Below are 24,326 nucleotides of genomic sequence, written 5' to 3'. Positions count from 1 at the left end.
GCTTCTGAAGGGAAAATTGACAAGATGTGCATGTTAATAAATGGTCATGGCATTTGTACGGTGACAGGAAGGAGAAAATCAATAGCAGGGTATCTGATTCAGAAAGTCTTAAAAGAGGAGAAAGTGTGAGTATGGTTTAGTGGTTGATCACTGAGGTAATGTAGTAGGATAAGATAGAGTCTCTGAAGTGCATAGGAAAATAAGCCAAAGGGCAAGAAACATTGCTACTCTGTCTAAGGGACTGTGCTAGGTACTTTGAAAAATTAACAAATGAATCATACACAGCCTTTACCCTCAATTTATGGTCCATTGTGGAAGATTAGACATATACAAGGATAACTGTAACACAGGGTAGAAATTTAAAAGTGTTGTAACTACAGAAAGTATGATGTGAGGGTTTAGATGATGAAGTACTTAGATTCCAGCATTTTGGAGCTCCTCTCTTAGGAGATTTCTTTTTTTTTTTTTTAAAGATTTTATTTTTCCTTTTTCTCCCAAAGCCCCCCAGTACATAGTTGTGTATTTTTAGTTTTGGGTCCTTCTAGCTGTGGCACGTGGGACGTTGCCTCAGCATGACCTGATGAGCGGTGCCATGTCCGTGCCCAGGATCCAAACCAGCGGAACCCTGGGCCACCGAAGTGGAGAGCGAGAACTTAACCACTCGGCCACGGGGCCGGCCCAAGGAGGTTTCTTAAGATATTGGCTCATTATAAGAACAGAGTAGACAGGCAGAAAAAGTGAACACTTGTAGGATCTGAGAAGGACTAAGTGAGTGGGTGTGTCCAGAGAAGCTACTAGACATTTAGTGGAAACCAGCCCCCAAAGTGAAGAGAAGACTGCGTGGTTGAATGTGCACAGAACCTGAGTCTCTAAAGGCAGGGGACCTTATGGAACAAAGAATATCAGTTAGATGCTTTGTGGAAATGAGGGAGCGAGGGAAGGTCGTTAGAAGATTAGCCAAGAACAGAGACTTCAGACCCACAGAAGAGCAAGAAATTCCGGCCCATTCTTACTTTAGAAAAAAGAAGTGTTTAGAATCCTCTTTTTTCTTTTTGGTGTCTTGTACATGACTCAAAACTTACATGGCTTTTGTCCTCTGACTCTCCTGCTTTCAATGGGAAAGCAAAAATGGTTTGTGCTGAGCGTAATCAGCCTTCAGTGATCTGTTATTTTATTCAGTTGTAGTAATAGCTGCTTTTGTTAATCCATAGTGGTGTTACGCAGGGGAAGAAAACTTCTGTAGTCGATATGAAATTTTTTTTACTGAAACTAGATTTTTTGGGTAGAGGTAACCAAAAAATTTGTAATGCTCTGTATATTTATTCATCGTATGCCTTTATCAAAAAAAGTCAAACATCATATCTTTATCAAATCTATTTCAGATAGTTGTCATAGTAGTTGATGACACATTTTAGCCAGAATTTTTAGGATAAAAACTCAGTCATTGAATTGCTGATTATTAAAGTGATACAAAGTACATGTTTTATTAAGAGGTTCAAGCTTAATGGTAGGGCCATTGTTTTGTTTTATTGTGAAGAAGCCTACTATATAGTTGTTTATCTTTGGTCTATTTGGGCATCTGGTTTTAGATATTGACATACTCTGAAAAATTTGGCAGGCTATTGCTAATTTGTATTTAAAGATCCTTTTTTAAATACTTAGGACCACTACGTGTGATTGTGTGCCTCTGATCAACTGGGGTCTGGATTCTGGTCTACACTTGCCCAGCCAAGCCTTGGCCCTGGTGTAGGGCTGAGTCTGCCCAGAGGAAGGGGCATCTTTTTCTTTGCACGAAGGTGATATCCACTTATATTCACAGTGTTGCATCTGCCTAGGGTGATGGAGGGGTGCCACTGAAAAAAAGCTTCATCTCCTCAGAGGTAGTGCATAAGGTAGCACTGTCCAAAGCTATGTGCCCTCCCAGGGGGTGCTTTTTCTGCTTCACACAAAGGCACCTTATAGACTAGTGGATGATCTGCACACAGCTTTTACTCTTAGTTTTTCATAGCAGAAAGTATACAGACAAGTGTTGAGAGTGGCTGGCATCTGTTCATTCATTTGTTCACCAGACATTTGTTGAAGGCCTACTATGTGCCAGGAACAATGGCACTGTGGTCCCTAACAGAAAGATGGGAAGTCTGAAAGGTAAAGTTGAAAATTTCATTGAGAACATTTCTTATGTGCCTAAGTGTTTTCAGTGCTATTTGATGTTACAGAGAGTATCATCATCTAAAATGGGGCTTGGCAAAAATGGCTTGTGGGCTAAATCCAGCCTGCTTCTTGGTTTTGTATGGTCTATGAGCCAAAAATGCTCTTTATATTTTTAAATGGTGAAGAAAAGTCAAAAAAAGAATGTTTCATGACATGTGAACATTATATGACATTCAGATTTCAGTGTTCATAAATAAATTTTTGTTGGGACGTAAGCACACTCATTCATTTACCTTTTGTCTATAGCTGCTTTTACATTACAAAGGTAGAATTGCTACAGAGTGTATGGCTCACAAAGCCAAAAATATTTTCTGTCTGGTCCTTTACGGGACAAATTTGCTAGCCCCTGGTCTGAAAGATGAAATGTAGACAGCCTAGGTGATCTCATTCCTGCTTTTCTGTTTGACCTCATCCTCCTCCCTTCTGTCTTTTGTTTACTATGCTGCAGCCAGACTGGCTTTTTTTTCCCTTTCCTTTGAACACACTAAGCTCGTTCCGCCTCAGGACTTTTTCGTTTGCTTTTCCTTCTGTTGGGATCTTTCTTCTCTTTGCGTGGCTACTACCTCTTTTCCTTAAAGCCTCAGATGTCACCTTTCCCCCTTCTTTGTCATTGTCTACCACATTACTCTATTTTTGTGTATTTGTTTAATCCTCCCTCCCAGCCTCGTAAATGAAGGAAAGGATTCTGTTTTTGTTAATGGTTACGTTTTAGAACCTAGAACAGTACCCAACACATAAGGATTCAAAAAGTATTTGCTGATTGAGTGGTAACCACCAGCAGCCTAGCTTGATAGGGGATGCAGTTAATTGCAGTTGAAAGCTAATTAGAGTTGTTTATAAGACTGAAATAAACACTGCAGGATTCTAATTATTTTTTTAGGTTTTAATTTTTTATTTTTTAAGTGGGGTATAATTAACATACAGCATTATATTAATTTCAGGTATACAACATAATGATTCAATTTTGTACATACTGTGAAATGATAGCCACAGTAAGTTTAGTTAACAGTGGTCACCATACATATAGAATTTTTTTTCTTATATTGAGAACTTTTAAGATTTACTCCCTTAACAACTTTCAAATATGCAGTACAGTATTATTAACTATAGTTGCCATGCTGTATGTTACATCCTCATGACTTACTTATTTTATAACTGGAAGTTTCTACCTTTGACTCCTTTGCCCATTTCACCCACCATCTGCCTCTGGTAGCCACCAGCCTGTTCTCTGTATCTATGAGCTTGTTTTCTGTTTTTTAGATTCCACATATAAATGAGATCATATGGTGTTTATCTTCCTGTGTATGAGTTACTTCACTTAGCATAATACACTCAAGGTCCATCCATGTTGTTGCAAATGGCAAGGTTTTCTTATTCTTTTTTATGGTTGAATAATATTCCTCTGTGTGTGTGTGTATCACATCTTCTTTATCCATTCATTTGTAGGTGGACATTTAGGTTGTTTCCATATCTTGGCTATTGTAAATAGTGCTGTAGGGTGGGTAGGGATTCTAATTATTTATATACTTCAACTTGATAACATGTTAAATCTCAAACTTGAGTTTATAAGAAAATTTAGGCAGTGGTTTCCTTTTCTTACTATCCTTGTCATTTATTTGTGGAAGCAGTTTAATTCATTTTCTACTACATTCGTTCTGTTAAAATAAGGCCGGTATTATACATTCTAAAATATGGTTAAACTAGTATATATGACAGTTAAAAAAAGAAGAAGATGTTTGTCATGCAAAGAATTTTTCTGTCTCTGTGTGGTGGTCTAAAAGTTCATTTATAAATTGGTTGTTTCAAATGGCAGTTTTTTTCAGAGACTTAGAATCATAGCATTTTGGAATAGAAATACAACTTATTAAATAGCTATTTGGTCCTTCTTTATCACTTTGATTAGAAAACTGACTACTATAAAAGGAAGTTAACTTTTCATCATAATGGAGGTGGTATTAAAACTTGTGGTTCTTAAAGTTCTGCTGGGTTTCTCTTCCCACATTACTTTGCTGCCCTGGGTATAGTTAGTTTTTCACTGAAGAGGAACTTGTATCCATATGAACCACGTGTATCTTGGTGGAGGGTCTTGGTTTCTGTACTATGTAAGAGACATTCAATCTATTTCAAGATAATAGTGTTATAGTGTTCCTGACTTTTAGTGTTGTTTATTAGACTATTTTTTATTTATTTTTATTTTTTTATTAAGGTTATGATAGTTAACAACCTTGTGAAATTACAGTGGTACATCATTATTAGTCATGTTGTAGGTACACCACTTCACTCCTAGTGCCCTCCCCTCACCCCCCTTTCCCCTGGCAACCATCGATCAGTTCTCTTTGTCCATATGTTAACTACCACCTATGAGTGGAGTCATACAGAGTCTGACTTTCTCTGTCTGGCTTATTTCACTCAACATAATACCCTCAAGGTCTATCCATGTTGTTGTGAATGGGACGACTTTTTCCTTTTTTATGGCTGAGTAGTATTCCATTGTATATATATACCATATCTTCTTTATCCTTTTTATGGCTGAGTAGTATTCCATTGTATATATATACCATATCTTCTTTATCCAGTCATCAGTTGCTGGGCACTTAGGTTGGTTCCATGACTTGGCTATTGTGAATAATGCTGCGATGAACATAGGGGTGCATGGGACTTTTGGAATTGCTGATTTCAGGTTCTTAGGATAGATACCCAGTAGTAGGATGGCTGGGTCATAAGGTATTTCTATTCTTAACTTTTTGAGGACTCTCCATACTGTTTTCCATCGTGGCTGCACCAGTTTACATTCCCATCAACAGTGTACGAGGGTTCCTTTTTTTCCACAGCCTCTCCAACATTTGTCACTCTTGGTTTTGGATATTTTTGCCATTCTAACAGGTATAAGGTGATACTTAGTGTAGTTTTGATTTGCATTTCCCTGATGATTAGTGATGATGAGCATCTTTTCACGTGTCTATTGGCCATCTGTATATCTTCTTTGGAGAAATGTCTGTTCATGTCCCCTGCCTATTTTGTAATTGGGTTATTAGACTATTTTTTAAAACCAGTTCTGCATATTCCTATTTCTCCCCAAGCTTTATTTTACTTGGCTGATTTTTTTTTCTTCCTAGCTTTTGTTGGATGTAACTTATAGAGAGATAAAAATGGCATTTCTTATTTTTCTAATAGCCAAACAACCTTCACATAGGGTCAAAGTCGTGGTTGAGGTTCCATTATCAGTTTAAATATGCTAACATAATGCTGTCAGTACTTTTAAAATTTTATATCCTGTTGCATCCTTCCATTACACAATGTGTCACATAATTACAGAAATAGCTATAATTCATAAAGGATACTTTAATTCTTAATCTTCCCTCATTGTTCCTGTATTCCTGTCTGAATGCTTATATGCCTAAGTCTGTTTAGTCCATAATGTACCCAAAGCATAGAGTTCAACCATGAAACCTAACTACCACTTAATAATAATGGCTACTAGTGATTGAACACTTATCCTGTGTTAGAAGTTACATTGAGCACTTTGTATGGATTATTTCAGTTTTCGTAACATTCCTGAGATAGATACTGTTATTATTCTTGCTTTGCAGATGGGAAAACTGAGTTTTCCAGGTAGTCAGCTGCCCTTGGTTACACAGTAACTAAGTCCATTGCTTCCACTAAAGGAGAGTAGTCAGAGTTGGAGTATTTTTTTCTATGTGATTATGTTTCACTTTGATGGACAACTAGATTCATTTGTTTCTTTATTTGAGTTTTGATTGAATTTTGTGTTTTGAATGTGTAAAAAATGTTCATGATTCAAAATGTGCGTGGAGAGAAGTCTTATCCCTATTCATTTCTCCTTGTTCTCATCCACTCTCTGTAAGTAACCATATTCATTAGTTTCTGGTTTTTCCTTAGTGCTTTTATTTTTGCAAAAAAGACATATGCACACATATGTACATAAGATATGTGTCTTTATCTTTATATTCTGATTTCCCTTCTCTTTTACTCAAAATGCAACATACTATATATATGCTTTTGCACCTTTTTTTCCAAATGGAAAAGAATATATCCAGGAAGTCATTTGGAAGCAAGATTTTTGTATCCACATTGTCTACCTGATCCCTAAAGCAGATTTTGCTGTGGGCATCCAGTATGATTCTTTCCCCTCTTCCTTCCTTTTAGAGTGTCTGTGGTTTGATGCTTCTTGGACCTCTAGGAGTCGTTATTTCTTTCCACTGCTCTAAAAGTTTAAAGACTGAATTTAAGTTAGGTCACTTAGGAGATATAGGCGATAAAATTCAGAAGAAAGTTTAGACTTTTGCTCAGGTCTGTGGTCCTCACAGATGAAGGTTACTCTGGACGCTCTTGTCAGGGAGCTCACTAGGACTGTGGAATGAAGAGTAGGACAGAAATTCCTAGAAACAGGCATTAGGTGAGGAGATCTGTTGGAGTTGGAAATGAGACAGGGATGTAGAGGGGGTTCATGGATGTCTCTTCTTGCTTTGTCTTCCCCCAGCTTTCTTTCTGTGAGCAAAATTGGGGCAAGCAGAGTGGGAGGCTTGGGGTTGGTGTTCTCCCTTATGGCCTTAGCAAAAGTGTGAAGAGATGTGAGTGAAAGGGGGCAGCTTATAAGTGGCCTTAGAGGGCACTTGAACATTCTAACACTCTTCCTGTAAAGGGGTGTTTATGAGTTGCGTGGATGTTAGTCAGAGACTGCCCGGACTGAATAAGAGAGATAAAACTCATGATGTGAAAAGATGTACAAGAACCCTTTCTCCCTATTTCTCTCCCAGTATGTGAAATAAACGTGGTTTATAGCTCGCTTGCGCGCTCTCTCTGTCTCTCGCTCTCGGGTGCTCTTTCTATATGTCTCTCTGTCTTCATATCTGTCTCTCTATTTCTATCTTTCAGTCTCTCTCTGTTGGCAAAATGGAGTATTTACTTACGTAGGAAAGACATACTTCATACTTCCCCTATTTCAAAGTTGCGAGAGGGACGCACTATAGTGTAGAGTGATTAAAGATTAATTTTGGAGGTAGGCAGACTTAGATCTCAAATTTCACCTCTGCCCCTTTCGTAACTGTGTAACCTTGGGCATGTTACTTAGTTCTTTTGAGACTCAATTTCTCCATCTGTGGAATAGAGGTAATAAGCACCTATGGGTACCCCTATGGGTATTGTAAGGAATACATTGTTGTGTTTGTACACTATTTAGGATGGTGCCTGGCACATAGTTAATGGTCAGTGAGTCATAGCTCTTGCTGCTGTTAATCATTATTGCTGCTGCTCTTATAACTGGAGTCCACTGAAGGTATAGCATCTGTGTCTAAATAAATGTGATGGACACTTTATCCTTGGCCCTCTGAGAAATCATCTCTCTGTGACCCTGGATAAACCTTTGTATGTAATTCCCTTCTTGAAACTGGCTTCTGGCTTTTGGGGCAATTAAACTAAGGGTTTTCTTTTTAAATGTTTAGGTTGTAAATGTCTTAAAATCCTTATTGACAAATCTTGATGAAGTAAAGAAGGAAAGAGAGGGGTTGGAGAATGACCTGAAATCTGTGAATTTTGACATGACAAGCAAATTTTTGACTGCTCTGGCTCAAGACGGTGTGATAAATGAAGAAGCTCTTTCTGTTACTGAACTGGATCGAATCTATGGAGGTCTTACGACTAAAGTCCAAGAATCTCTAAAGAAACAGGAAGAACTTCTTAAAAATATTCAGGTAAAGTTAATATATATTAATATATATTAAATATATACTATGATATATTAAAGTGTATATTTAATAAGTATGTTAAAAAATTACATAAAGGATAAGCTTGGACTAAATTTATGTCCTTTTAGGATTTTTTTTGCAAGTGTTACATATTAATAGAAATCTGTAATTATTGGTTATGTTTTGACACCCACTGAATTTTTGGTATTTTTATTTAAGGAAAGATTTAAAGTTCTGTGCTACCACAAAAGAAATATTAGGTAAATTTCTAGTAATTTCTGCATGTAGTCATCTATGATTTTCATAGTTGGAAAAGTATCAATAAAAATATGAGTGATATTAATTTGATAAATAATGTAAATACATGCATCTTTCTTTTAACAAGGTCTCACACCAGGAATTTTCGAAAATGAAGCAATCTAACAATGAAGCTAACTTAAGAGAAGAAGTTTTGAAGAATTTAGCTACTGCGTATGACAACTTTGTTGAACTTGTAGCTAACTTGAAGGAGGGCACGAAGGTATGAAGAACAAAATAACAGCAGTAACCAGTATAGAGTGAAAATAGAGTTTGGGAAGTTAATTAGTGTTTCTAGTTGGACCAGATTATTCTTTGTCTTGAATTTGTCAGCTTTGATGACTTTTGCCTCTGAGAGGTTGGTTGTAAGTGGGAGAAAGCTTAATGAAGGTGGCAATATTTCATGGGAACTTTGAATAATGAATTGTATATTTCACCAGGCAGAAGAAGGGTGTAGGCATTCCAGGAAGCAGAAATTAGCACAGAGATGTCAGAAGCCAGTGACACTTTTTTGGGGGATAGAAAGTTGACCAGTCAGTGGATTATGAGGTAACAGATGTAGTCAAAGCTGATCTGCGGTGGGGAGGGGGCGGGTGTGGCTTTTGTATTCTGTGCTTATGGTTTGGATAATGATAGACTTGTGATCTGCCTGAGTCTCAGAGTACTTACTAAATACGGCTTAAGTATTTTCCTGCCTTTCCTTTAAATACTTTAGGGAAATGCTTATATTTGTTTTACCAATTACCTTGCTTTTGAGGGAACAAATGACTTTTAAATTTTTCAGATACACAGTTCATTTTGGTACTTTAGCTCCCTGATGATCATTGAATAAAGTTATCTTGATGTAAGTACCTTAGATATAATGTAGAACCCTCTGAAGAGAGGGTAGAAATACTGCAAAGCCTTCCAAATAGAGAGTATAGTAAAATACTCTTTTAATTTGGTTTAAAATGCTCTGTTGAAATAGATCACCTGAGAAACTCTCCAGAGAGCCTTTAGAAATACTTCTGTTTCTGAAATGACGCCTGCATTTCTAAAGTGAATGTGCAAATGTAATCCTTCCACTTAAATGTTTAGTGTCTTTATTAAGTAGTTTACTTTTCTGTAGGAATTGGAAACATGTTCACTGAGACCATGAAACTTTTAATTTGCTGTCATTTAATTTTTGGTGTTCTCTAAAAATGATTTTATTATTTTTATTTTCCTTAGGAATCTTAGGTCATCTTTAATATTAAGTTGTTGGACTTAAGTGGTATGCCTCTGTCTTATGCAGAGGATTTTAGTGCTTAAGCTTTCACCGTTATTGTCAAATGAGCTTTAGATTGTGTTCCTCCTTAGATTAAGGAATTATTCTGATTTATTACTTGGATTTGTTCTTTGCTTGTAGTTTTACAATGAACTGACTGAGATCCTGGTTAGGTTCCAGAACAAATGCAGTGATATAGTGTTTGCACGGAAGACAGAAAGAGATGAACTCTTAAAGTAAGTTTGTTCTGTGTATCAAATTATAAAGTATTTTTCTTTTAAAAAATCCTATATGGAGACTCTTGGGGTGAGCTTGACAGTATGAGATAGCAATTTCCTTTCTTTCCTCCTGGGTATTTTACAAAATAACAAGCAAGCTGCATAATCTGAGAACAAAAGGATGAGAAGGAGCAGAAACTTTAGATGTAGGAAGTACAGTGGTGTCACAGAAGTGATAAAGAAACAGCTCAGGGTGGCGGGGCTCAGGAAATACCAGTAAACATAAGCAGTTTACCTTGAAGTGGCAAATAGTTTCCTTATATAAAACTAGAGGTACAGACTCTGGAGAAGTCAGGGTGAATAGCTCAGAAAATATCAACAAAATCTCTTTCTGAAGGAGCCTACCGAGAAAGCTGGGCCAGTAATGTAAGACTCATTCCATGATTACTCTGCATGGAATCAGAGTAATCATGGAATAGAGAGTTGACATAGCATCAATACGAAGGTACTGTATTTATTAAGGTGAAAAAATGAACAAAATTTGACAGAACTTAATAGATAAGAACATTCATCAGAATAATACTGTCACAGAACAGATGAAAATTCTGAATGACTGTTTCACCATGAATTGAAAAAAAAAGGGCTAGGAAGCAATCACTGTAAAGAACACCAAAAACTCTGAGGAGCAAAAATGCCAGAACTCAATGGGGATTGTGAGAAAACAAACTGATAAAATGTGTGGTGTCAGAATTCAGGAAACAAATAGAACAAAACCACCACAGATATAGGATGAAATGAGAAGGAGTGAAAAGGAGAATAGACAGTGAATAAAACACAAGAACACAGAACAGAAAAGAAGAAATCTGAGAAAATGAAACCAAAGTAATGAAAGAATTAAAAAGAATTAGAGAAAAGATGGACAAAGAAGACCCAACATATGCAAAATTGGATTCCCCTCAAAGAAGAAAAACCAAAACAGTGAACAGAACAAATATTTATTGATATTACTCAAGAACATTTTCCTAAAATAAGTGAAAGTTTGTTGAAAGGGTTTATGTTATGGTCAGGAAAAATGAATGAGACCTGTCAACACCAAGGCGTATAGATTATTACCCTTAAAAGATAATGGCGGAATCCTTTAGGCAGTCACACAAAAAGATCAAGTCAGTTTATAAAAAGGTAAAAAAAAATTAGGTTGGCAGCACTGCATGCTAGAAGAGAGTGGAGTGATTGCTTTTGGAACTCAAGGAAAGCAAACATGAGCCAGACATTTTATATCCAGTCAAACTGTTCTTAGGTATATACAAACCCTTATGTTCATTAATAATGAACATAAGGAACTCAGAAACTATTGTACTCGTGAGCCTTTCTTGAACCCTTCAGCCAACCTAACCATTATTCACCTGTCTGTCCATGTTTAAATGGTTTTCCACAGAAGAAGTAGGAGAAATTATCAAAGAGCTAATCTCTCTCCACCCCTGGGAAAGAGAAGGACCAGTGGTTTTTGTGGAGTTTTTCTACTAAACCTTTAAAAAGCAAATAATTTGAATGCTTTTTATATGATTCTAGAGGTTAAAATAAAAAAACAAACCTCCAAATTAGTCTTATTGATAAGAACATTTGACAAAGATTAAAACGAAACACAATCTTCAGAGCAATTTCACTTTTGAATATGGATGCGAAAGTCCTAAATAAAATCCTGGCCATTAATATTCACCGGTGTGTTAAAAAAGAACCATGACCAAGCGAGAAGGAGTTTTTATTCCAGTAATGCAGTGATTCGTTCAGTATTTTTACATCGAAGGAGAAAAAGATTCTCTTCATAGATGAGTAAAAAGTATTTGAGAAAATAACTATTCTGGTATTCAATAAAATAGGAGTAGATGGGTTCTTCCTTAATATGAAAATATATGTGTGTATGTGTTGTGTATGTGTATGTATATATGTATATGTCTCTATGTCTCTATCTGCACAAAACTCAGCATGATGGCTAATGGAGAAACACTATAAACATTCCCCCTAAAGGCAGGGACAGGCAACAAATTCCCACTGTTAACACTGTCATTTAATATTATACTGGCAGTACCAGCCAGCACAATTAGACAAGAAAAGGAAATTAGAAATGTAAAAATTGGAAAGGAGGAGGTAAAATTATCACTCCTTATAGACTTTATGATTGTACCACTTGAAAACCCAAGAGAACAATCCCAAAACTCTGCAAATAGAAGAAAAAATATTACTGAAGGTAGTTGATCATAAAAATTGGTGAAATCAGTGGCTTTCATATAAGTAAACATATAGAAGATGTAATGGAGGAAAAGAGCCTACTTAGAATAGCAGCAAAAAAGATAAAATACATAGGAATAAGTTTGCTATATATGAGACCTGTATGAAGAAAACTTTGAAACATTATTCAGGGACACGAAAAAGGACTTGAGGAAGTTGAAAGACATGATGTTCTTGGATAGAATGACTCAACTTCATGAAGATGTCAATTCTAAATGAACTTATGCATTCGCTGTAATTTTGACTTTAAAAAAATCAACAGATTTTCATTTAAAACTAGTCAAATTGATACTAAAACTCAAGTAGAAACACAGATTAGCCAGGAAAACTGAATAAAAAGGAGAGTAAGGGGAAACTAATTCTACCACATATTAAAATATATAATGTTGTCAAAACACAGTGGTACTGGTACATGGTTAGACAGACCAAAGACAGAATAGAAAATAGAAGGAGATCCAAATACGTATGTGGATTCAGTGTGAAAAAGATCCTACACTAGTCAGAGGAAGTTAGAGACAACTGCCTAGCCCTTTAGAGAACAAAAGTTGTTTTTATACCAGAAAAATTCCAAATGGATTAAACTTGAGATGTGTAAAATGAAATGTAAAGTCTAAAAGAGAATATGAGAGAATTTGTTAATAAAACTGAAATGGAAGAGGTTTTCTAATTCTGACTTAAAATCCAGAAGCCATTAAAAAAAGGATAAGTTCATCGTAACATGATAAGCAGAGTCAAAATGTAATAACCTGGGGAAAAATATTTGACATTTATTCACAGGCAAAAGGCAAATTTACCTAATTTATAAAGAACTCCTAGATATTAAAAAGGAGGAAAAAAACTCAACGGAAAAATTGGCGAGGTATGTGAACAGAAATTTCCAGAGGAGGAAGTATAAGTGCTTCTTAAGCATGTGAAAAAATGCCTATCCTCATTCAATATAAAATACTTACAAATTAAAATTACTCTGAAATAGCATTTTTTAGATTGGGGAAAATCTGAAAGTTGATAACATGCTTTATTGGCCCATGGGGGTAACAGTTCCCACACATTGCTGTGAGAATGTACACTGGTACGGTCCTTCTGTGGGACAATTGAACTGCAGAGGTTTGCATTACAGATCCATACATCCTTTTATCAAGCGATTCTGTTTTTGAGAATTTATTCTGAGAATATATTAGCATATGTTAGAAATGACATATTTATGAGCTAATTCATTTCTAAGTTGCTTGTAGCAGTAAAAGAATAGAAATAAATTAAATATCCAGGGCTGGTGAAATAAATAAAGCTATATCTGTACGGTGAAATACTGTGCAGCTGTTTTTTTAAAAGAGTGGATGTTTTCTATTTACTGATATTTAAAGATCTATAAGATAAATAGTCACGGTAAAAAAAAATAAGGTACAGAACAGTGTAAAGTATGCTTTTTTGTGTAAAAAGGGAGAAAATAAAAGTGTGCATTTGAATTGGCTTATTTATGCCTGAAGAAGCTCTGGACAGGTTCATAAGACATCAAGAAGAGTGGGAGTCTGTCTGGGAATTGAAGGGTGGAGTGGGAGCTTGCAGATAGGGGTCTCACTCTTTAGTTTTTGAATCAAGTGAGTATGTTACTTTTCAGAAAATTAAATTAATCTAAATGATTGATGGGACTTCGTATGTTTTTATAGTCACAACCAAGTACTGTGATTTTTATGTTTTGTATTGTGTTCATTCCCCCTGCCTCCTGCTTTTTTTTTTTTGAGCTGGAGAATCCTTTTTTCAAACTCAGTCTTACAGAGATACCCAGTTTGTAAAACAGATAAAAATGTGTCTGGCTCAGATCTAAGCCGGGTTAGGTGTTAGAGCCGGACCTTTTGTCCCTCTTTCCTTTCCTTCTTTCAACCAGCAGCCATTGAGACATCTGTACAGAACCCCTAAATTCTGTAGCTCAGGACCAAGAGAGCTGAAAAAGACTCTTAAGTTTAACTTGGAGGTTGGCAAACCACAGCACCCAGACTAAGTCCAGCCTGCTGCTTATTTTTGAAAGTAAAGTTTCATTGGAGCACAGCCACACTCTTCATGGACGTATTGTCTGTGGCTGCTTTTGCACTAACACCAGCAGCATTAAGTAGTTGTGACAGAGACCCTATATCTTACAAAGCCTAATATATTTACTGTGTGACTCTTTACACAAAAAGTTTTGCCAGCGGTTGGTTGAAATCATTTTGCTGTCCGTGATAATTGACTTTCTAGTTTCTCTTTAAATGGACTGTTTCTCCATTTAAATCTTTAGTGTAAAAAGGGCTAACATAACTATTTTTAGAATTTTATAGCATAATAGAAATTCATAGCTTAGGAAGAAATTTTTGGATACTCTCATTTTAAAATACTTCATATTTCAAATCTCTAGTTTGAAAATTAGGTTTGTTACTATTTCTGTAGTGTGTATTTCTGTATTTATACTATAAACAAAATCAGTTCTGAGTCAGTCATCACCTTGTCAAGTGGTTTCAGCTCAGTGATTAAAAGGTGAATGAGTGATGGAAAAGTAGGCCAAATAGTCATAAAGTTAGCCTTTAAAATTCTGAGGGTTTATTTTGTCAGAATCACTGTTAATGCTCAGGGCTTAAATTCTTTAAAACATTTGTATTGACTCTAAAATAAAAGCGCAAGTAAACATAAGTGTACATCTTGTTGAATTTTCACAAACTGAATACACCGAAGCGGTGAGCACTTAGATCAATGCACAGAACATTCTCAACACCCCAGAAGCACCGCTCCTGCATCTGCCAAGTCATCACTCACTCCCCTCAGGGCACCCACTATCCTGACTGTGAGAGTGTAGACTGCTTTCTCCTGGTTTTGCACTGTATATAAGTAGAATCGGTTGTATTCTTTTGCGACTGACTTTCAATCAACATTTTGTTTGTGAGATTCATCCGTATAGTTGTAGATCTTTTATTTTCATTTCTGTATGTATTTCACTGTGTGAATATACTACACGTTATTCTACTGTTGTTGAGTATGTGAGTAGTTTCTAGTTTTGGCTGCTATATTATAAATAGGATGGGCTTGAATATTCTCAAACACATCTGTCCACTGTTGCTGGTAGCAGTAAAAGAATAGAAACAAATCAAACGTTCAGGGCTGGGGAAAGAAATAAAGCTACATCTGTATGGTGAAAATACTATGCAGTCACATATACAATTTAAAATTTAACATTTCTTGTAGCCACATTAAAAAAGTTGAAAGAGGGCTGGCCTGGTGGTGTGGTAGTTAAGTTTGCATGCTTATTAAGTAGTTAATGTTTAAGTAGTTGCATGCTTAAGTAGTTAAGTTTGCATGCTTATTAAGTAGTTAATGCTTAAGTAGTTAAGTAGTTGCATGCTTAAGTAGTTAAGTTTGCATGCTTATTAACCTACGCACTGCTTATTAAGCCATGCTGTGGCAGACGTCCCACATGTAAAATAGAGGAAGATGGGCACAGATGTTAGCTCAGGGCCAAGCTTCCTCAGCAAAAAGAGGAGGATTGGCAGCAGACGTTAGCTCAGGGCTAATCTTCCTCAAAAAAAAAAAAAAGTTAAAAGAGGGCCAGCCCTGGTGGCCTAGAGGTTGAGTTTGGCACCTTCTGCTTTGGCAGCCTGGGTTCAGTTCCCAGGTGTGGACCTGAGTGACTTGTCTATCAGTGGCATGCTGTGCTGGCGGCTCACATACAAAATAGAGGAAGATTGGCAACAGATGTTGGCTCGGGTTGAATCTTCCTCGGCGCACACACACAGAAAAGTTAAAAGAAACATGAAATTAATTTCAATAAAATATTTTGTTTAGCCTAGTATATTCAAAATATTTTAACTTCAACATAGAGACAATGTAAAAATTGTGAATGAGGTATTTTACTTTTTTTCCACACTGTCTTAGAAATCTGATATGTAATTTCTGCTTACAGCACATCTCAGTTCACACTAGAGCCACATTTTAGGTGTTTAAAGCGACATGTGGCTACTTCTAGATATGCCTTTTTTCCTTTTTTTTTTCGTGAGGCAGATTGGCCCTGACCTAATATGTGTTGCCAATCTTCGTATTTTTGCTTGAGGAAGATGATCCTTGAGCCAACATCTATGCCAGTCCTCCTCTACTTTGTATATGGGATGCCGCCACAGCATGGCTTGATGAGCAGTGTGTAGGTCTGCACCTGGGATCTGAACCCACGAACCCTGGGCCGCCAAAGTGGAGTGTGTGAACCCAATCACTGCGCCACTGGGCTGGCCCCCTGGATCATGCTTTTGGTGAGCTTATATATATGCAGCGCTGTTGGGTATACATCTAAGAGTGGAATTGCTCGGTCATGGGGTATGTGTATGTTTAGCTGTAGTTGATGTTGCCAAACAGTTTTCCAAAGTGGTGGTACTAATTTGTATTCCTACTAGCAATGTATGAGTTCTGGTTACTCTATATTTTTGCCATTAGCTATGCTGGTGGGTGTGTAGTGTTATGTCATTGTGATTTTAATTTTCATTTCCGTGATGACAAAGATGTCCTCTTTATATAAAGTAGGCAAAAAGAGTAACTCTGAGCTTTGCCTTCTTTTCACTAATGATTTAAAACTAATGTCAGTATGGATAAAAACTAGACTATTGGTGGTGAACACCGTCTATACAGAAACTGCTAGACAATAATTACACCTGAAGTTACACAATGTTATAAGCCAATATGACCTCAATAAAATAATTAAATAGAAATTTTAAAAAATGAAATAAAAAATAAAACTAATGTCAATAATCATGGGCGTTGGAATATTGGTATTTTATTTCATATATTTTTGCTTTTTTATGTTATTAGTCTTATGATTTAATAGCTTTGATTTATATAATTACTAAGTGACTAAGAAATTTTTATTTGTCCTATAAATGTGCTTTTTACTCCAACCATCTCTGGAGTTTATCAAAGGAAAAGAAAAAAGTATTATGTTAAGGCTTTATAATGTATTATAATTATAATTATATATATTAGATACATTTATGATTAAATATACTCAGATATCTAAATAATTACTATAATTATTTAAACAATTGTAATAAAATATATAAAATATAGAAATATATTTACTGTATATGAGATATATACACATATATGGGAGATATTTCAAAACCTAACCTTTTCAAAATTTAACATCGATTAAAAACTTCTATTATGTTGTAAGCATTTATTACAAACATTAAGAAGTTGTTTTGGCTTCTTGATGAATGTATATTAGTTTTCTTTATATAGGGAGTGACTAATTCATCTTCCAGTTGGGACTCTTTTTGAGAGTGAAAGTGTGGTCTGGAGGACTCTGGGAGTTGCTGTTGATTGTTACATCAGGACAACAGGTGCAGCCACTTGGAGATGTGTCATATTTACTTCTCTGTGTATATGAATCAGTGCAGTGAGAAGCTCATTGATACCATGTGTTCATGGAGTGCATTTTATCTTAGGGTTTTGTTGAGTGAGATTTTGGAGTGGATTCCAGTTACAGTTAGAAGTGACTTTAAAATATTTTTCTAATTTTTAATACTGTATTTTAATGATCCTTTCAACAATCTGTCTTTCCTGAATTTACCTTAGTAATAGATTATGAGGTATCTTTTAACATACAACATCTCAGTGCCAGATTTCTTTGAATATCTTCAGAAAGTTTTCATCAAGAAATTTACATAGTTGAATTGGTTAGCTTTCTCACTTGTTTTGTTTTCTGTAAACAGTGATATGATAACAGTGATTAAAATATCAGCTAGGTGACTGTGAACAGTTCTAATTTTCTGATAACTTGTAGATTGGTTGTTACTGTGTTAGGAGTTTCTCATCTAGGGGATGACGTCTGATTGGAGAGTGGGCAATCTTTAGGACCACTTGCCCAATATGACATGTTCCTTGTTCTAGCTGTAACTGTGATCTCCAAAGAAATTTTTCTTGTTTCTTAGTCTTCAGAAAGAAAATAAGAACTGACTTCCTTTTATTAAATAGGAAGAAAGAAGATTTAAGTTAGTTCTAGTCAAGAACAGAAATGTAGTATATTTTAAAATACCATCCTTGTTTTAAGTCTGTTTTCTGTTTCATATATGAAGAAAAGAAAAAGACCTGGTACTTTATATGTGTTGGTTTTTTTTTTTGTATTAATTTCTAACACTTTTGTCTTTAATAAGGGATTTGCAACAAAGCATTGCCAGAGAACCTAGTGCTCCTTCAATTCCTACCCCTGCATATCAGTCCTCTCCAGCAGCGGGGCATGCGCCAACTCCTCCAACTCCAGCGCCGAGAACCATGCCGGTCAGTAAGCAAGCACGTTGTTAAAATCGAAGCGTTATGTTAGTGGCAGCTTGCTCGCTGTAAAGGATAAAACAGACTTTACATAGTAGAGATCTGGTGGTCACCACTTCACCAGCTGACCAACCTTCTGATGTTTTGCAGTATAAAGAATACAGCATCACTCGTGAATTATTGCCAAGAAATGTTTAACTTGAATCTAATCAACTCTTTAGAACCAGCTCTCAGTTTGTAGTAAATACAGTGATAAAACAAGAAGTTAAATTGTGCTGTTAGGAAACAATTGGACAAATCCAGAACTGGGACATTCTGTGAGACATCTGGCTTGGCCTTTTCTAAAGTGAATGTCATAGGAAGAAAAAAGTAGGTGAGGGGGCATATTCTGGATTAAAAGAGAGGACAGATTCATAATAATCAAATGCACTACATGAACCTCAATTGGATCTTGATTTATGAAAACACCTATAAGAGTTTTTTTGTGCTGAATAGAGAAACTTGAATGTGGAGTGGATACTTGATGATATTAGGGAATAATTTAATTTTCTTAAGGTGAAATGGTATTGTGATTATGCAGGAGAATATTAGGACTTGTATGCTGAAGTGTTTAGGGCTGGTGTCATGAAGTTTGCAATTTACTTTATGGTTCTGCCAATATATAGATAAATAAATATATGGATATAGCTATACATAAAGCAAATATGGCCAAATGTTAATAGTTACTGAATTTAATTGACAAATATGTGGTGGTTATTCTTTTAAATTTTCTGGTGTTTTAAAATTTTCATATAAAAAATGTTGAGGCCAGGAGGAGATTACAGTAGTAAGCTGTGTCTGATCTGCTCTTTGCTCCCACCTCAAATGTCTAACCATTGATAGGACCAGTAATGAGCAATAAATGGTTAAATATTAGGCATCAGGCAAAGAGCAGTGGCTATGGAGTATACACAAATTGGAGAATTATTCCTCAACTATGATACATTTCTAGAGTAATAAGCCAACATTTGAGAATGGGAATTAGAAATATATTTGGGTGGATTCTAGAGTTCTTCATATGACCTCATTTATTTTAATTGATAGCAATTTGACAGAAACATGAAACATTTTGTAGTCAATGCTGACTTTTTCTTATAGCCTACTAAGCCCCAGCCCCCAGCCCGGCCTCCACCTCCTGTGCTTCCAGCAAATCGAGCTCCTTCTGCTACTGCTCCAGCTCCAGTGGCGACTGGGACCACGGCACCAGCTCCATCACAAACTCCTGGTTCAGCTCCTCCTCCACAGGCCCAGGGACCCCCATATCCTACCTATCCAGGATATCCCGGGTAAGGCTGAAACTTCGTCTACCCCAATAAATTGGCTAATGTTTCTAGCTCTAGTTAACCTGTTAAAAACAGGGTTACCCCTTTCTCTGAATGGAGGTATCATGAATGAATAAGCTACATTGTCAGCTTACACAGAAATAAAAATAGTTATAGTCACTTATTTGAGTAGTTGAATAGCCACTTCCCAGGCTTACTTAATTTATGTTTTTACATATTGGGATTGTGTTAAATGTACCTCTTCAGGAATTCAGAATGTATTTCCTTGGTTGTCTTTATTTAGGTGATAAATGGATAGGTGCCTTTTCTGATCTTAGCATAGCAAGACTGCTAAGGCCTTGTTTACATACCTGTACTTCGAAATCTTGGCATTCTGGTAAACTGTTAAACAGAAATCTATCTAATTATGGCATGTATTTTGTTAAAGAGCAGCTTTCTTTGTGATAATTTTTTAGTATTAAAAATCTAGACATTTGGCTGCCTTTTAAGATGTGCTCCCAACTTTATTTAGTAAGTACATTCTGTCTTCCAAATATTAAAACTTTGTAAACAGTAAATTTATGTGCATTATAGTGAACATTGAATCTTGTGAAATAGGAATGTACTTAGATTGCCACATAAAATGAAGGGTCTCCATTTTTATTTCTTGTTAATAGTCAAATATTTAGTCCTATTTCCTTCAACAGTATTATTTTCTGGATAGTATTAAGCACTTGGTATTCTTTCATTTCTATTAATAAGAGGATGGGAACACTTTTCTTCAACAGGTACTTCGAAACAGCTGTTTTTTTCTCTCGACCATTCTCTAATAGACTGAGAAATAGAGAATAATGGCTTTCTTGAAAAACTTGGTTTTAGAATTTATTATGTGTTTCATTTTCTAGTATTTGATTTACTGATCCAGTTTTTTTGTTTTCTTCTACCCATCAGGTATTGCCAAATGCCCATGCCCATGGGCTATAATCCTTATGCATACGGCCAGTATAATATGCCATATCCGCCAGTGTATCACCAGAGCCCTGGACAGGCTCCATACCCGGGACCCCAGCAGCCTTCATACCCCTTCCCTCAGCCCCCACAGCAGTCTTACTATCCACAGCAGTAATATGTCACCTCAGAAGCTCAGCCGGTTCAGTTCAAACAGGAAGAAATACCAACCCTGCAATAAGTGTACTAAACTTTACGCTCTGGTTAATATAATGTCCTCTACTGTACTGAATGCAGTGTATAATTTCTGTCTGTGGCTAAAAGCTAAAAGCTGTGCCCCAGCTCCACATTTGATTGCACATGTGAGATTTGCTGCTGTTGCAGTATAAACACTAGGTATAATAGGATTTGAAATAAATTACATTACACTTCATAAAAGTTGAAAATGAGGAATTAAACCCACAAGTGAAATGTTTGAAATTATTATACTTATGTCTCCATAAGACGTGATTGGGACATCAGATACTTTAATGATGGTTTAAGTTCTGATATTCAAGAAAACTAAGTTTTCTTTCTCTCTTGGTTTATTGATTTGGTTTAATTTCTATTATGCTATTTTGCATAATCAAAGCATTGTAAATCTTATAATTTAAAAATAAATTACTTAAGAACAGTTGTCATTGTTATGTTTTGTCATTGATTCTCATTACTGTCTAATTTCTTTCTGGTAATAGTCTCTCATTTTATATGTACAAAAGTTAAACAGATACTATGTTTAAATGCATGATTAGTGAAAGTTAATAGTCAGGTTCAAGTACATTTTATAGGAAAACCAAAAGAATAGTAACATAATTTATCTTTCATATGCTGATTAGTAAATTAATTTTGACATTTATTTTGGAAAGTCCTATAATGTGGAAGAGACACAAGTGTTACCAAAGATTCTTCAAATAAATATACAAATAAATATGTATATTTAATGTTTTATTATTAGCTTCTCCAAGAAATTGATACAAATTCTGGTAATAATTCTTTTTTTTCCATAACCTGGTTAAAATGAATACATGTCATTGACAATACTGTCTAATGTAATAGAATTGTGTAAAGAAAATTTACTGTACCCTTCTATTCCTTTTTTCCACCTTACTGTCTTAACTTAGAAACATTTAATGGACAATGTACATGAATAGATCTAAGCCCTTTCACTTTTATGCTCCTAAAAGATTGGACTATTTTATAATTCAGGGACTGCACAAAACAATTGTTGGGAGCATATGCCACTTCTGGAATAGGCTGTGTTTTTAATATTAATCTCTGCTGTTAGGATAACTAGTTACTGTATAAACCGCAGTAAAAATAGTGAGGCATCATGGAATGAGAAAGTGAGAAAGGAATTAGTTGTCTAATATCACAGTAGGATCTGTTCTGTGTGAGGTTCATTTCTGAACACATCAGGCATACGAGCAGATTTCCAGTGAATCTGTTTATTTTCTGTTTTAACGCTGACCTTTTATTGTTTGACTTAAATGATACTGTCACTTGATCCACGTTGTTTTCATTGATAGTTGGGTTTATATTTTAAATGTTGGACTGAAGGTATGATTGTAAAAGGGAGTGAATTGGTTTAAAAATATGTGTATATTTTTAAAAATCTTCTTTTGTCGTTGTATGTAGAAAACATGAAGGCATGTTACTTCAATATAAATGACCTTTATGTAGAATATTGAAATTGGTTTAAAGTCCAATAGTTAAAACCTTGACAAAAATAGTTTTTTACATATCATAGCTGAGTTTTATTAATGTGGAATCATCAAAGTTTGACCTGGGCTTGTTTTCCTCTTGTGTAAATGGCATTTAAGTTCTACATTCTTATTACTCAAGGTATCGTATACTAACATAAGATACTCAGTGAGAGGGGTATTCCAAATTGCTAGTATATAATTCTTAACGAATGCAGGAAAAACAAAAACATAATTGGCCTGAATATTCTCTTGGGGAAAGAAGACACTAAAGAAAAGAGTAAGTGCATCAGAGAGCCAAAAGAGAAGTTAGAAGGCCGTTTAGCCCATTCTCTGTGCTAAGCTAGGCCTGCTCCCGGAGAGCCACAGGAAGACTCTTCAGCAACTTTGGGAAGGGAGGCTCTGCAGCCCCTGGTTGCAGCCTCTTCCAGCATGCCTGACTCGCTCAACTCTGTTAGCAAAGCCTTTTTCTGTGGTTACCGAGACCCATTCTCTCTTGTCAGTTCACTCATCCTTTCGATAATTGAGGATTTTTCTTTGGATCACCTGTGTCTAGGTACAGATGAGCTTTTCCGCAGTCCTTCATTGCTGGTCTGTCTTCATAGGCCTATCTGTTTCATTAAGATGGCTCATGGAAAGAAGTTTCTCTTATGTCTATTTTGCATTCTGGCGAATAAGGACTCCCTCACTGGGATTGTTTTTGTTACCAAACTTTTTAAATTCTTTGCTTAACTTCCTATATTCCACAAAATACCCTAAAAAGTTGTCATGAATAATGCTGCTTACTTAGAGGTAGGAGAGTGTCACTCTGGTTCAGGTATGTTGTGCCTATGTTTATAATTAGGCTTTTTGATTATCTTCCTAAACTAAAGAAAGGAAACCATTCCAGACCATTAATGTTGGGCTTTGGAATATGATTTTAAAATGGACTATACTTCAAGTAATAAAGCTCTGCGTAAGGGAGCTGGTCAGAAGATGGGGAAAAACTGTCTCACTTCTGTTATTTCTGGCTCCTAGTTGGAGACAGATGGCTTGATTTCTGAGTCTGGTGTAAAAGTATTGGTCTATTACTATGCCCCTTGGTCTGTATTCTCAGTTAGCAAAAACAGTCACTGCAAACCAGTCAGTGTTTGTGAGATATCCTTGTACCCATACCCCAACTTCTTTGCAATTTATACTCTTCTCCCTCCCCATATCTAAGGTGTTAGAGAAAAAAAGAACAAGATTTCAATTTTCTGTCCCTGATGTTCCATCCCAGTCAGCAGCCTTTCTATTCAAAACAGATTTTAAAAATGTTTTCCATTAGAGCTTTACAGTTTGCAAAAGTGCTTTGTACACATTTTTGAATTTCAAAAACATGTTAACTAGGTTTCAGTTTGCTAATGAAATTTTTCTTTTTAAATCAGTATGTCTTGAAGAATCTTGCTACAACTTAGTGGCGTCTCATTTTTTTAAACACTTCTGCAATTATTAGTTAATTCTTAGTACAGAACAGGATACGAAGTAGGAAAAAACAGTGCTATAGTGTTATATTACTAGTTGAAAAATAGACTTTAGAACTAAATGGTTGATTATAAGATTTACGTGAGAGGGCAAAGAAGGAAAATTATATTTTTAAAGAAAAAGAGAATATTCAGGCTTTATTTCTGGTATGAAGCTTATATTTTTTAAAAAATCCTATATTATCACACCAGAGATTTTAGATTCTTTTCTGGTTACAAACATTGCTGGTAGTTGGATTATATTTTTATTGTATTCATTTCTCTTAGGGGGAAAATTGTAAAGAAACAAAAAGGTTCCAGATGAATGTATCCTAGAAATAAAAGTTGAAAGATTCTTACTTCCTTGGAGTATGAATTCTTATTTAAAGTGTTTATCCTTCAGCTTTATAGTTTCTATAATTTCTTTGACAAATTTTTTGGAAATAAAATACCCACTTTGACTATAAAAGGAAGACAATGTTGTTTAAATATTTTCTTAACAGTTGTCAACCTTATGATTTATCATGAGCAGACCGTGTTTTTCTTTACTTATGATTTGTCCCAGTTCTTTCAGATGAGTAATCTCTTCTTCAAGTGTCATTTTTTGGGTTAATTTTTGGA

The 24,326-nt window shown here is 35.6% G+C and overlaps 1 protein-coding gene across 2 annotated transcripts in view; it reads left to right on the top strand.

Annotated features, from left to right (window-relative positions):
* PDCD6IP (programmed cell death 6 interacting protein) overlaps positions 1-24,064 on the top strand; it is a 70,310-nt gene extending 46,246 nt beyond the window's left edge. For both annotated transcript variants that reach the window (XM_001489975.6, XM_005600850.4), the window contains exons 13-18: positions 7,674-7,922; positions 8,302-8,436; positions 9,601-9,695; positions 18,122-18,245; positions 19,374-19,561; positions 20,489-24,064. In XM_001489975.6, coding sequence (XP_001490025.1) covers positions 7,674-7,922; positions 8,302-8,436; positions 9,601-9,695; positions 18,122-18,245; positions 19,374-19,561; positions 20,489-20,663 — 966 coding nt within the window. In that variant the 3' untranslated portion in view covers positions 20,664-24,064. The remainder of the gene's footprint in view (positions 1-7,673; positions 7,923-8,301; positions 8,437-9,600; positions 9,696-18,121; positions 18,246-19,373; positions 19,562-20,488) is intronic.
* The last annotated feature ends 262 nt before the right edge of the window (positions 24,065-24,326 follow it).

The sequence above is a fragment of the Equus caballus genome, chromosome 16, assembly GCF_041296265.1.
Source record: "Equus caballus isolate H_3958 breed thoroughbred chromosome 16, TB-T2T, whole genome shotgun sequence".
NCBI classification, from domain to species: Eukaryota; Metazoa; Chordata; class Mammalia; order Perissodactyla; family Equidae; genus Equus; species Equus caballus.
The sequence above is the reverse complement of the archived record's forward strand: the minus strand, read 5'-3'. Positions and strand labels throughout refer to the sequence as shown.